Source organism: Zychaea mexicana (genome assembly GCF_025766255.1).
Source record: "Zychaea mexicana strain RSA 1403 chromosome Unknown BDB00scaffold_281, whole genome shotgun sequence".
Lineage (NCBI taxonomy): Eukaryota > Fungi > Mucoromycota > Mucoromycetes > Mucorales > Lichtheimiaceae > Zychaea > Zychaea mexicana.
The window spans coordinates 3,051-16,274 of record NW_026516944.1 but is presented as its reverse complement, the minus strand read 5'-3'; the positions used below and the strand labels follow the sequence as shown (position 1 = coordinate 16,274).

Sequence of the window (13,224 nt, the reverse complement as noted above, 5' to 3'; positions counted from 1 at the left end):
CGGTTGACATTAGTCCTCACAGTGAATGCTGATGGTTCTGATAAGTGGTATCCTTGGTTCATTGGCAAGGCAAAGCGGCCAAATTGTTTTGATCAAGTATGTGATACTTCTTCAAGGTCAAATTGATGACTTACTCACAAATGTCTTTTACGCAATCATAGGCCTAAAGAAAGAAAATCGATATCTCCAAGTACTGTGGAAATGCCAATGCTTGGATGACCCGTGAGATTTTTAAGAAATATCTCACAATGTTAGACAATTCTATGGTCTATCAAAAGCGAAAGATTGCTTTGCTGCTTGACAACTTTTCCGGTCACTACTGTGATTATGTCCCGAAGAACATCGAGCTGGTGTATTTGCCGCCAAATACAACTTCATTAATGCAACCTTTGGATGCCGGCATTATTCGCAGCTTTAAAGTACATTTCAAGTATGTTTTGTGATGATTAGTGATCTACTTGCATGCATTGTAGATGGAAATACTAAGGCTATTATTTCTGTTATTGTAATAGGAATCTGCAATATGAGCATGCATATAACAGCATTCAAGAGCGCCTGGAGAAAGGCCTACCTACTAATAATGGCAACACGTTCCGTGTTAATGTTTTGACCGGAATTGCATGGTGCCATCAAGCTTGGAAAAAAGTCTCTGAATCTACCATTAGGAACTGTTACCAAAAAACAGGGGTAGTAGAGAAAGTAATTGATGACAATGTCAACAGTGCATCAGATAATGCAGATGAGGTAGCTCTTGGTCAGATTGACGATCACTTGAACCTCATTTATGGCATTGAAAATCTGGAAAGCTTCACTTTTGATGCAGATCCACCTGAGGAAATTGCAGCTGTCCATCCACTGCTTTCCGATGAAGAGATTGTTCAATCTGTGCTCCAAGAAGAGATAAAAGCAGGTGATAATGTTGCTGATAATGATCGTGATGATGGGGACCAAGGTGCTCACTCTGAATTGGTACTTCCAGCATATACTATGCGGGAAAAAATCAGAACTCTAGAAAAAACTATCAGTATTCTAGATGCCCCAGAACACCAAAGAGTCCGAGACGAACTCAGAAAGATTCGAGATGATATAAGAAAGCAAAGCCAGACCATACAATCTTCAATTACCGCGTATCTTTAGCTGTAAAAAGTTTGTGTAATAAAAATTATCTCTTTATGGAAATAAGGTAGATGTCACTGGTTCGAGACTCTGTGTCCCAGGCTCCCGAGTCAATAGCGGAAAATTGCAGGTCCCCATTTTTGGCCTGCAAAATGCAAAAAGTGAGGAAACTGCAATTTTATTAAGTGATGAGCGGGTTTGCTCCAAAAAAATCTGCAAAAACTGAGGATCTGCAAAAAGCGGGGCTGCAAAAAGCGGGGGACCACTGTATTAATATTAGGAATATATGTACAGTGAACCCCCGCTTTTTGCAACAGCGGGAATACCGTCAAAAAAGTTGCAAAATCTGAGGAACTGCAAAATGTGAATATGTTACATAAGTGGGATCGATAAGCTGGCAATCACATCTTTCCTTATTTAGTTTAAAAGCTCTTAAATAATAGAATACAATAGTGTATCTCTTTTGTCACTGGTTTGAGTCTCACTGTCTCTGAAGTTTGAGATTAATATATATACAATATATAAGGCTGAAGCGGGAAATTGCAGGTCCCGATTTCCAAGTTGCAATCTGCAAAAACCGAGGAATCTGCAATTTTACTAAGTGTTGAGCGGGAATCTGCTCAAAAAAGTTGCAATAAGTGGGGATCTGCAATAAACGGGGGTGCAAAAAGCGGGGGTTCACTGTATATATGTATATAAATAACGTTATTCTAAGTCAAGTTGCAGCAACAATTTTTTACTATTATTTGTTATCTATTTTGTTTCTACCACTGACAATCTCACTTATGTTGATATAGAACAATCGGTCCACAGTGACCTAGAGGCTTTAGGCTATGTCTTGTTGTATCTCATGACAGGAACGCTGCTATGGTATGGCTTGTCTGTAGAAAAGTTGATGAAGAAGAAGGAGCAACTCGGGGACGATGTAAACACTATGTGCAAAGGTGCTCCTACTACCCTTGCTGAGTACTTTGCATATCTGTTTGAGCTTGACTTTGGCTAAAAGCCAGTGTACAGAAACCTTTCCCAGTATGTGGCACAGATGGCATCCAAGGACGAAAAAAATGAGCAACAGCACGAGTTTGAATGGCTGGTATGTTTCAACTCGTATTTCAGTCTTATTTTGTTCTTATGTTCCACATTTGGAGCCGAACATTTATGTAACAATAACATTCTTATGATTTTTATTAGTCAAGTCACAGTACGAAAGCACCCTGCAAAAGCTGGCTAACGTTCCCCCGCCTCCTTATGAGACAATCACAGTATCTGCACCGGCATCGGGACAATTAATATTAGAGAAAGAAATCAAAGAAAAACGTGTTTATATAGAATTAGTGGGGGTAATGGGTTTAACATGAAACAGTTATTTACATATCCTCCTCTAGAAGGAAAGAAAAGGATCTTATTCAGACATACCTTTTTGAGGTGGATTCTATAAGTATCATTATTTAATGAGAAACTTAATGTCTTTATTTTTCATAAAAATAGTGTTATTTAATTAATGCTATCTAATTTTATTAATTTTTTAAAAAAATGTTTACAAAAATGTCTTTAAAAATTTTAGCGATCGCCCTATTCCCCCTTCGTATCCTGCGATTAACTTTAAACTTAGTTTGGGTTATATCTAGTTATTGGTTTAAAATACTTATTTATGGATGTAATAGATTATTACAAACTTATTATTCTTTATTACAGAATAATATTCTATCCATTATTAAGTTTATTAAATATAAGTATTACTATTCTACAGATAAAAATCATTTAGATTTGCATCTGTATTTTTAATTCCTAATATTCTAGTTGATTCTATTCATCTTTATTTTATAGAATTTATTCACTTCTTAAATGATAATCTTTCTAACACTTTTACAGGCTCTTTAGGTTTAGCATTACTAGGTTTATTAATTTATATAAGTTCTGCCCCTAATTCATCTAATACAAATCCTTCATCAAAAAATACTTTTAATGTTAATTTTGGAGATGGAGGTGCAGGGTCAAATAATCATCCATCAAATAGTAATTCTAATAATGATAAACTAATTACTTCTCCTGGAGTTGCTGCAGGAATTTTTTCTGAACAACAATAACTGCTGCAGTTAAAATTGCAAAAACAAATCCTAGAAATGGATTGTTTTTAGGTATTGTTGGTACTATTGGTGGCTTTACTACTTATAGATTAGGTGAAATGATGAATCATAACTATGAAGAAAGAAAAAAAATAAGAGAAATGTGTGAAAGAATGTATGATCACTCTAATGAAATATCTGGTAGTCCTCTACTAGATGGAAACTTCAAAATTAATTCTCTAAATGAAAATAGTAATAATTTTGTAGAATTAATTTCAAAATTCATTGAAAATCTACAAGATATATTTAATTTATTAAATGAATATTTTAGAGGTAGTGATGGAAATCCTACTCGTATTTTAATTTTATGTATTTGATCTATGTACATTTATTGGAATTCTTGGTTGTTTCTTTTTAATTATAGGTATGTTAAGTAAACTAATTAAAATTGAAGAACGAGAATTTATTAAGGATAGACCTTTATTACATAAATTAGTTTGCCTTATTATTTCATTAAGAGATTGAAATAATTTTGTATTATTAATAATTATGTTATTATGCCATATTGGAATTTTAGTTATTTGCTATTACTTGAATGAATCATTCTGGGTTGATGATTCATATAAAAGATTATTATTATTATTCTATAATAATAATAAATAATCTCCCATGATATCAATATTTGTTATTATTATTTTATAAAATTCTCCCCTAGAACCTTGATTTATGCCTTCTCGTGGTGGTACTGTAAGTAGAGATAATTAATCTTGAAACTAAATAAATCATTACTTAAAAATTAGATGCTATCTAATTACTTACTTACTTTTAAAAATATGATGTTTACAAACTTATTCTATATTTTTAGCGATTGCCCTATTTTCCCTTCGGATACCTACGATTTAAACTCTTTCACAGAGCTTATTTCAAGTTACATCAGGATTAAAACACCTAATGGTTTAATTACTAGTAATATCTGGATTAATACTCCGGATAATTTACTTTTAGCTTTATTACCTTCAGTGGTATATATAAATAAAAACCCTTCAGAAAATAATATTTTAAATTCAACTTTTAATGATTTAAAAGATTTTTCTCTTACAAATGAAAATTCTAGTGGTTATATTACTATTAAAGAAATTTTATCAATTGATACTTTATCTCTTAAAGAAAAAAAATTAAATTTAGAAGAAAAATTACATTCTTCATATAGTTGAAAAAACTAGAAAAAATGAGTAAGTCTAAGGATTTCTTAAATACAAATCCTGGGTTTAGAATATTTTTAAATAACTATAAGTTGTTAGAAGATAACTTAAAAATGTATTTTGAAAATGAAAGATATATTAGAAACAAAAAATGTATTTTGAAAATGAAAGAAATAGATAAATCCTTGATGCTGTTCTTGATTTTAAGTTTGTTAATCCCCTTTATTATGAAATATGAAGATAATGAAGAACAATCAGTTACTACTTTATTTCATAGATTAGGAAAAACTTTATATAAAGAATGTTTATATCAAAAATATATTAAAGAAGTTGATGATAAATCTAAGGATATTGTAACTTTTAATTTATATTTGAAGAATTATACAATGAATGAAGAGAATTTTAATAATATTGATGGTACTGTTATTAGTTATTTAGATATGAAAAGTGATCTTTTTAATATCTTAGAGCGATATGATGTTAAAAGTGAAAAAACTCATAGAGAAATTATTCCTAGTTACTAATTGAAAAACTATATTAAATATTTAGGTATGATTAATGGTCATAAATTACCTATAGTATATCTACCTATTTATTGGGAGCTAAATGATAACAAAGAATAATATTAAGAATTTTAATCCTTTAATTAGAAGTAAAAGATTTACTGAATCAAATATTAAATTTATAAATAAAATGTCAATAAAAATGGTTGATTATATGTCATCTATTGATTTCAATATTGATCTTAAAGTATTAGATTTTCTAATGAATCTGCTACTTAATAATGATTTAATTACTAGAACATTACATAAGGAGATAGATGAAATGAGTGAGATTATTAAAAAGAATAATAAAGGAAAAGAATTTGAAATTACAACTCATAATAGTAAATTCTTATATATTAATTCAATTTTAACTATTACTAAACTTTATAGAGATGTTGAACAATTTTATTTTACTTTTTTTTTAGACTGGAGAGAAAGAGTTTATTGCCAAGGGGGTGAATTAAATTTCCAAGGTGGTGAATTAGCAAGATTATTATTGTTTTTTTAAAAAGGTAATGTATTATCTGAAAATGAATTAAATTCATTAAAGGTTTATGGAGCAAATGCTTTTGGATTAAGTAAATTATCTATTACCAAAAGATTAGAATAGGTTGATCAACATTTTTCAGAAATCTTAGATTTAAATTTAGGATTATGGAGAAAAGCTGATGAATCTATGTTATTTTTAGCTTTTTGTTTTGAGTTACAAGGTTATAATAAGGATCCATTAAGCTTTATTTCTAGATTACCAATTTATTTAGATGCAACATATAATGATGTGCAATATTTAGCTGCAATGATTTCTGATTTTGATCTAGCTAGTAAAGTAATTTAGTTGAATCTGATATGAAAGATGATCCTAATAATCTTTATAGTTTAATGTTAAATCCTATTAATGAAGAAATTAAGAAAATAGAGGAATGTGATCTAGAGTATACCAGATTAAAGGGTTTAGTATTAAATAGAAAGATTGTAAAAAGAAGTTTAATAACTATTTCCTATAGAGTTAAGATTAAAAAAATTTATGATCAATTAATTCAAGATCATTTTTCTATATATAAAAAAACTGATGGGAAAATGTTTTATAAACTTAAAGATGAGAGTAAATTAACTTTAATTATAAGTAAAGAATTAATGTTATTAGCTAAAATTATTCATAAATCATTATATGTTGTACATCCTAAATTAAATGAATTATCTAACTATTTTAATCATCTGTACCACAAAATCGTCGTTGCTGCTTGGAAATGATATTGCATTTGTTCGTCGGATCCGCGTAATGTACCCTTTTGGAACGTCCATTCCCAACAAGCTGATTTGGTCGCCTATTGAGCAGTTCATAGATGGTAGGTGAATGCTGCTATGGGGGTTAATCCTTAACAATAAATTAAAAAAGGTTTAATCAATTAAAGATATATCATTGTTTAAACATAAACTTTAATATTCTTAATGTTTAATCTTTAATTTAAAAAGTAGCGGAGCGGTAGTGAGCATACCCCCTCTAGGCTAGAACTTTAGTTCGACGCCCGGAGTGAATGAAATGAACGGAGCTTGACGGTGAAAGGAATAACTAAAATTAATTTACTGTTTACAGTAAAATTAATTGTTATAGATTGAGCCTCTATATGTCCAGAAATTAATTATTCGTTTCTACGTACCACTGATAACGTAGCCTGTGATATCAATTTCGTGTAATAGTGATGGTGCTTCTTCAACAATTTGCAGCAGCATATCCTTCATTACAATGGGCATTTTCATGTAGCCATCCATTAACTCTTTTGTCTGGTCTACAGTGCTACCTGTCTCCATGCAACCGAGTCCCCTCCTCCCTCCAATATAAACGGCATCTATCTTGCGACTGGCAGCTCTTCTCTGGACTTCATTTATAGCCGATAGTTTGCACTTCTTGTTCGTGGCAATGGCGTTCGCCTTACTGCTTTTCTCTTTTCTATATTCATATATAACATAGTCAATAAATCATGTGTCCTTTAGAGTTAGATGCAGTTAACGCTACTTACCCACATACTACTATGTCAGATCCAACGTAAATATTAATCACGAATCCAAACATTCTATACTGTTTATCTGTCTCTATGAAGCCATCCACATCGACATTTTGAATGAATAACAAGGATGACGCCAACAACGTCATCGTGAACTGTGCCAAGAGCAGATCATCACTGGGATCATGTTAAATTTGTTACGCAAACTTGTATGCTTCCTCAGTAGTCTTCTACAAGAAATGAGAATGAAACTAACCACGTTAAAAAGACACTCAATTAACAAGCAGCTTGTCGTATCAATTTCGCGAATTCGTCCAACTGATCTTGAATACGTTCGTCCATGGAAGGGAGCAGAGTTCGGCCGGTGTTACAGATCTCCCTCATCTCCTCCAGAGAAAACACATCATTCCAGTTATCGTCGCTGGTATCGAGGATCCAGGATTAGCGAATAAACAATATCTATAAATTTTACAGTAAACTGTAAATTTAGGATATTTTATTATTCTCGTCAAGCTCCAGAATCAAAGATTCTGTCGGGCATCGACCTAAAGGTCTAGCCTGGTTTTCCAAAACATAATGGTTGAGAATAAACCCGGGGTTGAGAATTAACCTGGGGGTTGAGAAATTATTTTTTTAAACAAAAAATTAATTTCACTCTTTTTTATAAATACTCAAGAATTATATTACTTATAATTTTTTACATATTTATAATTCTACTAGAAACATAAAACTAGGGTTTACCCCCCATTAACTAGGGCTATGAAAAACAATGAGAAAACACTTCAAAGTAAACTCATTCTTATGACACTTACTGACAGAAATTACACTGCAACACAAACTTCATCATCCTTTCCTCAACAGATTCGGGTTGTTCATCGCATTCAGCAGCTTCCTTAATTGTCGCCTCTAATATCCAAAACTTTTTTTTATCCAACGAGTCGAATGTCTTTTTTAATAATTGTTTTTTTTCGTCTTCTGGGAACCTTGTTGTTAATGAACTGCTGTTTGTTGATTCTTTTGTTTTTTTGGATGATGACAAGGCTGTTTTGTCTTCATTGAACTTTTCTTGAGTCGAGTTCCAACACTGGTTTCCAGACCTGCATAGACACGTCATTAGTTCGTATACCTGGTTGGTTAATGAAAAAAAAAAGATCTTATAATTTTACTTACTAAAACCACTTCAAGTGATTCTGCTGTAATCGTGAAAACCCTTGTCCACACTGATTTGACCTGATCAAATGTCTTGTAGTCGTTTGAGCTTCCAACAATTTCGTTCTGCAAGCGATCGAGCATAGCTTGCATGGCCAAAGATTCATTGTCTTCCACAAGGTCTTTTATAGTTTTGCAAACTAGTATTGAGAAAAAAGAGTTGGAATAAGAATTTTGACTGTGAACAGCTCTTTCATCAATCTTACCGACTCTCTTCCTATAAGTGCTTCTTTTATTCGTGGTTGCCATAGTAATGGTAATAAGCATGACGTTTGCTAGGGAACAGCTGTTTGCACCAGCCCACCTTGTGGAGTCCACATTAAGCCGCCCCACCCCCAATTTTTTTAAAAGCCAGCAGAGTGGCCTCCACATTAACTGCTTTGTCCGTTGTCCGTAACGCTTTTCGTTGCCATGGCAACCGTGTAACCAGCATTGTCTTCTAACTATCAAACGATCAAATGTGGCTTCACTGCTTATGGTGAACCACATTAATACACTGCTTAAGATATCAACAATAAGATATTCGGTTAAACATTATAGCACACGCGTATGAACACTACGGCATTTCGGCTAAACACTATTGAATATAATCTCTCACTCAGATGATCCACCTTACGTGAACAGGACAATGAACCTATCAACAGGTACCTCGGCCATTACATTAGCTAACGCCGGTTTCAAAGATGTGCCCGATTAACATAGCGACTTCAATAGAAGTTCTGATACGTCCTTGATCCATCCTCTATCACATAGTTTATCCATTAGTCGGATGAATTGATATCGCCGTCTTAATAGCTAGAATCTAAAAGAGCTTTATCTTTTGTTGGAATAAAACATGATCTCAAAGATACTTAATCTTGTCCCTTATTATCTTTATTAAAGCTCTATCATCACATTTTTATCTTTGAAAACCTTGTTTTTTCCTTATATCTTACATCATGTCCTCCGATAACAACCAAGCTACAAACATTAACAAAACCGTTGATCAAGCCAACGTGGTAACTCCAGGAACGGTCGAGGTCTCAAGCAACGATGTTGAAATGGTGGACTCGGAATCGGCGTCTAAAAATGGCACTGAAACTAGTACTGAAACCATGGCCAGGAACATAATTACACCGAGTACCTACCTGGAACAAAGGAAGCTGACACCGTCTAACATGGGAGCTATCCTCAAGGCACACTTAGCAAAAGCCACCGAAGAATATTTGCAGGCGCAAGATGCTTCACCAGATGACCTACTAAAGCTAAAACAGGCACACAAAGAAGCACTTGATGCATTCAACATCTACCAAGCTACTCAGCAAGCACTCAGCATGTCTGAACAGTTCGAAGATCGAAAGGCAAGCTGCGTGGTCCCAAAAAACCTACCGATACTACAAGTACAAGGAGGCCCTGTCCGAGATCCGCCGAAGCCAGTGCACAATTCCGTCTCTGCCTTTATTTCCGCCTTCGAAATCCAATTGCGCAGCCATAGCATTGACCTTGATGGCAATTGGGAACGTCTTTTCTGGTTATGTCTGGATGATAACCAAATGACTTGGTTCCGCCGAGATGTCGCTGACCGTCAATTAAAATGGAAACAAGCCTGTACCGAAATCAAGAAGGAATACGGCAATCCATTCCACACGTATCTCAAACGCCATGAGCTTTTTGTCGCTCGTCCCCAAGCCAATGAAGCGATCCGTGTCTATGCCGAACGATGGATGTCATTAGCACACGAGGCAGGAAGAGCCAGCGGTCGTGACTTGACGTTCGATTTCATTTCGTCGTTGCCACCTTCGATCCGCGAAAAGATCTACCCAGTACTAGCAAGACAGTATGGTGTAGATTGGCCATCTGAAGTCACTGAGGTCGTGCAACTCATAATTTCCACATTGGGTGAATTCGTTGACAAGTTTCAAGACAACGGTAGTTATGCGAGCATCCATGCACCAGGAAAGAAACGTCGCATGGGTAATGAACACCTGTCTTCGTCCTCCTCATCGCCAGCACCAGCTTCTCGCCGTCCTCGTCATTACGGTGATTGTCCTGTCCATCCAAAAGATCACTCGGCGACGGATTGCCACGTTCTCCAGCGCCAGCGGGAAGCAGTACAACAACAAGTCCGCAATAACCGGCAATCAACAGGTTCAGACAACCTATGTCGTTATTGTAAAAAAGTTCCATATGTCTTAGGCCACCGCTGCCAAGAATATTTTGATGCAAAAGGAAAAAAGAAGTCAGGAACGTCGACAACAATGGTGAGCAATCGCTCTGTACACATTTCCTCGTCTTCTTCTACTACACCATCAAAGCGGGATGAAGAAACACTTAATCACATTTCATTGGACGGAATGGATATTACAGGTAATTACATCAACCGCACAACACAAATAAATAACACACTGCAAGCAACAGATGACATTGACTCACTCATTGTTCCTATCACTGTACAGACTAAGCAAGTCTTCGGATTAGTCGACACAGGCGCCAACAAGTCTTTTATTACACCTACATGGTTACACAACATAGAGTCAACATCTGTACTTAAAATCAATAAAAACGCAGTAAAAAATATATCCATTACTTTAGCAGCAAAGGATGTAACAGCCTACCTTTTAGGTTTACTTGAAAATGTTGAACTACAGTACAATGGGAAAACATTCAAACACAATTTTTACATCATGGAATTATCCGGAACAACACCAGTCACTATTGGTCTGGATTTGATGTTTAAACTCGGAATTGGTATTACTGGTTTAGCCACATCATGGGAGCCACTGACACCAAACAATGAGAAACAAATTATTGATTTACCCGAACCTAATAATTCGCCATATGGCACAGAAGAACAAAGGAAACAGTTTTTACAAGCTATCCAACCTTCTCTTGATCGCAATGCACAAATTCCTAAGCGCGCGTTATGTACAATGCCTGAAGCAGTGGTCCGTCTTGATGTTCCAGAAGGTATCGTTTGCCATCGACGTCAGTACCCACTACCAATCGCTTTCAAGGATTTAATTGACGATCAGATCAAAACCTGGTTAGATGAGGGCATTATTGAACCTGCACCTGCTGGCACAGCATGGAATAGTCCCATCACACTAGCACCAAAGAAAGATCCTGTTACAGGTGCATATGATACAAACAAGCGTAGAATCTGTATGGATGTCTGCTTAATCAACCAGCATTTATTACAATGTGAACAACATCCACTTCCTTTATTAAGTGATGTTATTGCAGCCATCCAAGGCAATGACAACAGCAGTAATTCAAATCGCACCGTCGTTACTACCTGCCTCAATGTAAAATCTGCTTTCACTTCTTTACCTCTCTATGAACCACATCGAGAACGAACTGCTTTCACAATTGAAGGACACATCCAATATCAGTTCCGAGGAGCTTGCTATGGATTACGTCATCTTTCTTCGGTATTTACTCATTGTTTAACAGTTCTTCTTAGAGAGATGCCCTTCGTTCGTGCGTTCATTGATGACGTCATTATCTTCTCAAACAGCATAGAAGAACATGCTATCCATGTCGCCGCAGTAATTGACAAATTAACTGAGGAAAATTTCCGCATCAATCATAACAAAGCCGTATATGCACAACGTTGTGTCTACTTACTTGGCCACTGTGTATCCACCGAAGGTGTATCACTGGATAAACGCAAAGTATGCAACATCCAAAATATCCCTACACCTACAACTGGCAAAGCTATAGCTGCCTTCTGTGGTACTATCAATTACATGCGCTCTTACCTACCAAAAGTCTCTGAAGTTATGGCACCTTTAGACCGACTTCGCAATGCCAAATCTTTAAAAGGTTTATGGACACAACAAGAACAACACAGTTTTGACACGTTAAAGAAAATGCTACTTGAAGCTCCCATCCTGCGCTTTCCCGATTTATCACATCCTTTTCAGGTTGCAACTGACGCTTCAAATACCGGAATCGCTGCAGCACTTTTCCAAGTCATAGATGGTGAAACACGTCATATTGCTTTCATGGCTAGAGCACTCTCCAAGTCAGAAAGATCCTATAGCACTACACGATGTGAGCTCAGAGCTATTATATTTGCACTTGACAAATTCCACAAATATTTATATGGCAAACCGTTTAAATTATACACGGATCACAAAGCATTGACCTTCCTCCATACACAAAAAATAGCCAACGCTATGATGATCAGTTGGTTTGACACCATCTTACAATACGACTTTGAAATTATTCACCTACCAGGATTAGATAACATCCTTCCTGATCAATTATCTCGCCTTTTTCACATCGATGAAAAAGAGCTGGAAGGGGGTAGTGCTACGCAAATTCATACAAATAATAACACTGTACAAAATAAGACTCTCACAGTAAACACACAAACAAGTAATAACACTGACAACATAGATGATGACATCTATTTTGAACCACCCGAACATGAAAGACTGGAATTACTCAAAAAAGCTCATGCATTTGGTCACTTTGGCGCTGAAGCTATCACAAAAGCACTACACAATGATGGTTTAAAATGGAACAATATGTACAAAGAAGCCGCACACATTGTAAAAAGCTGCCCTGAATGCCAGCGATTCAACATCACCAAGAAAGGTTATAACCCTTTGAGACCTCTTCATGCATTCTATCCGGGTGATCATTGGACAATTGATCTTGCAAGCGGCTTCGGCACAAGCCATTGCGGAAACAATTATCTCTTAGTCATGGTAGACGTATGCACACGTTTTTGTGTTTTACACGCACTTCCTGATAAAACATCAGACACTGTCGTTCAAGCAGTCATCGACACATTTTGCTTAGTGGGCTTTTGCCGTTATCTCAGCAGTGATAATGGTACTGAATTCAAGAACCAACTAATGACTCGTCTTCGAGAAGCCTCTGGATTCGACCAAAGACTTTCTACGCCTTTTTACCCAAGAGCTCAGGGATTGGCTGAAAGATTTGTGCAAACAACTGTTAACATCATCCGCAAGTATACAAAAGGAGCAGTTACAGACTGGGACTTATATGTCAAACCAGCACAATTAGCCCTTATCAACAAAGTTGCCAATAGACATGGTTCTACACCATTTGCTCTTATGTTCAATAGAAC

The 13,224-nt window shown here is 35.4% G+C and overlaps 2 protein-coding genes across 2 annotated transcripts; one reads left to right on the top strand and one right to left on the bottom strand.

Annotated features, from left to right (window-relative positions):
• Window positions 1-5,584: 5,584 nt before the first annotated feature.
• Window positions 5,585-5,764, top strand: BDB00DRAFT_777723 (uncharacterized protein; the record flags this gene model as incomplete). Its single annotated transcript, XM_053120326.1, has 1 exon — window positions 5,585-5,764. A coding segment is annotated over one exon (180 nt), but the record flags the coding sequence as incomplete, so codon positions are not given.
• An 815-nt stretch (window positions 5,765-6,579) lies between these two features.
• BDB00DRAFT_777725 (uncharacterized protein) lies at window positions 6,580-6,882 on the bottom strand (the record flags this gene model as incomplete). Its single annotated transcript, XM_053120327.1, has 1 exon — window positions 6,580-6,882. A coding segment is annotated over one exon (303 nt), but the record flags the coding sequence as incomplete, so codon positions are not given.
• Between the last annotated feature and the right edge of the window lie 6,342 nt (window positions 6,883-13,224).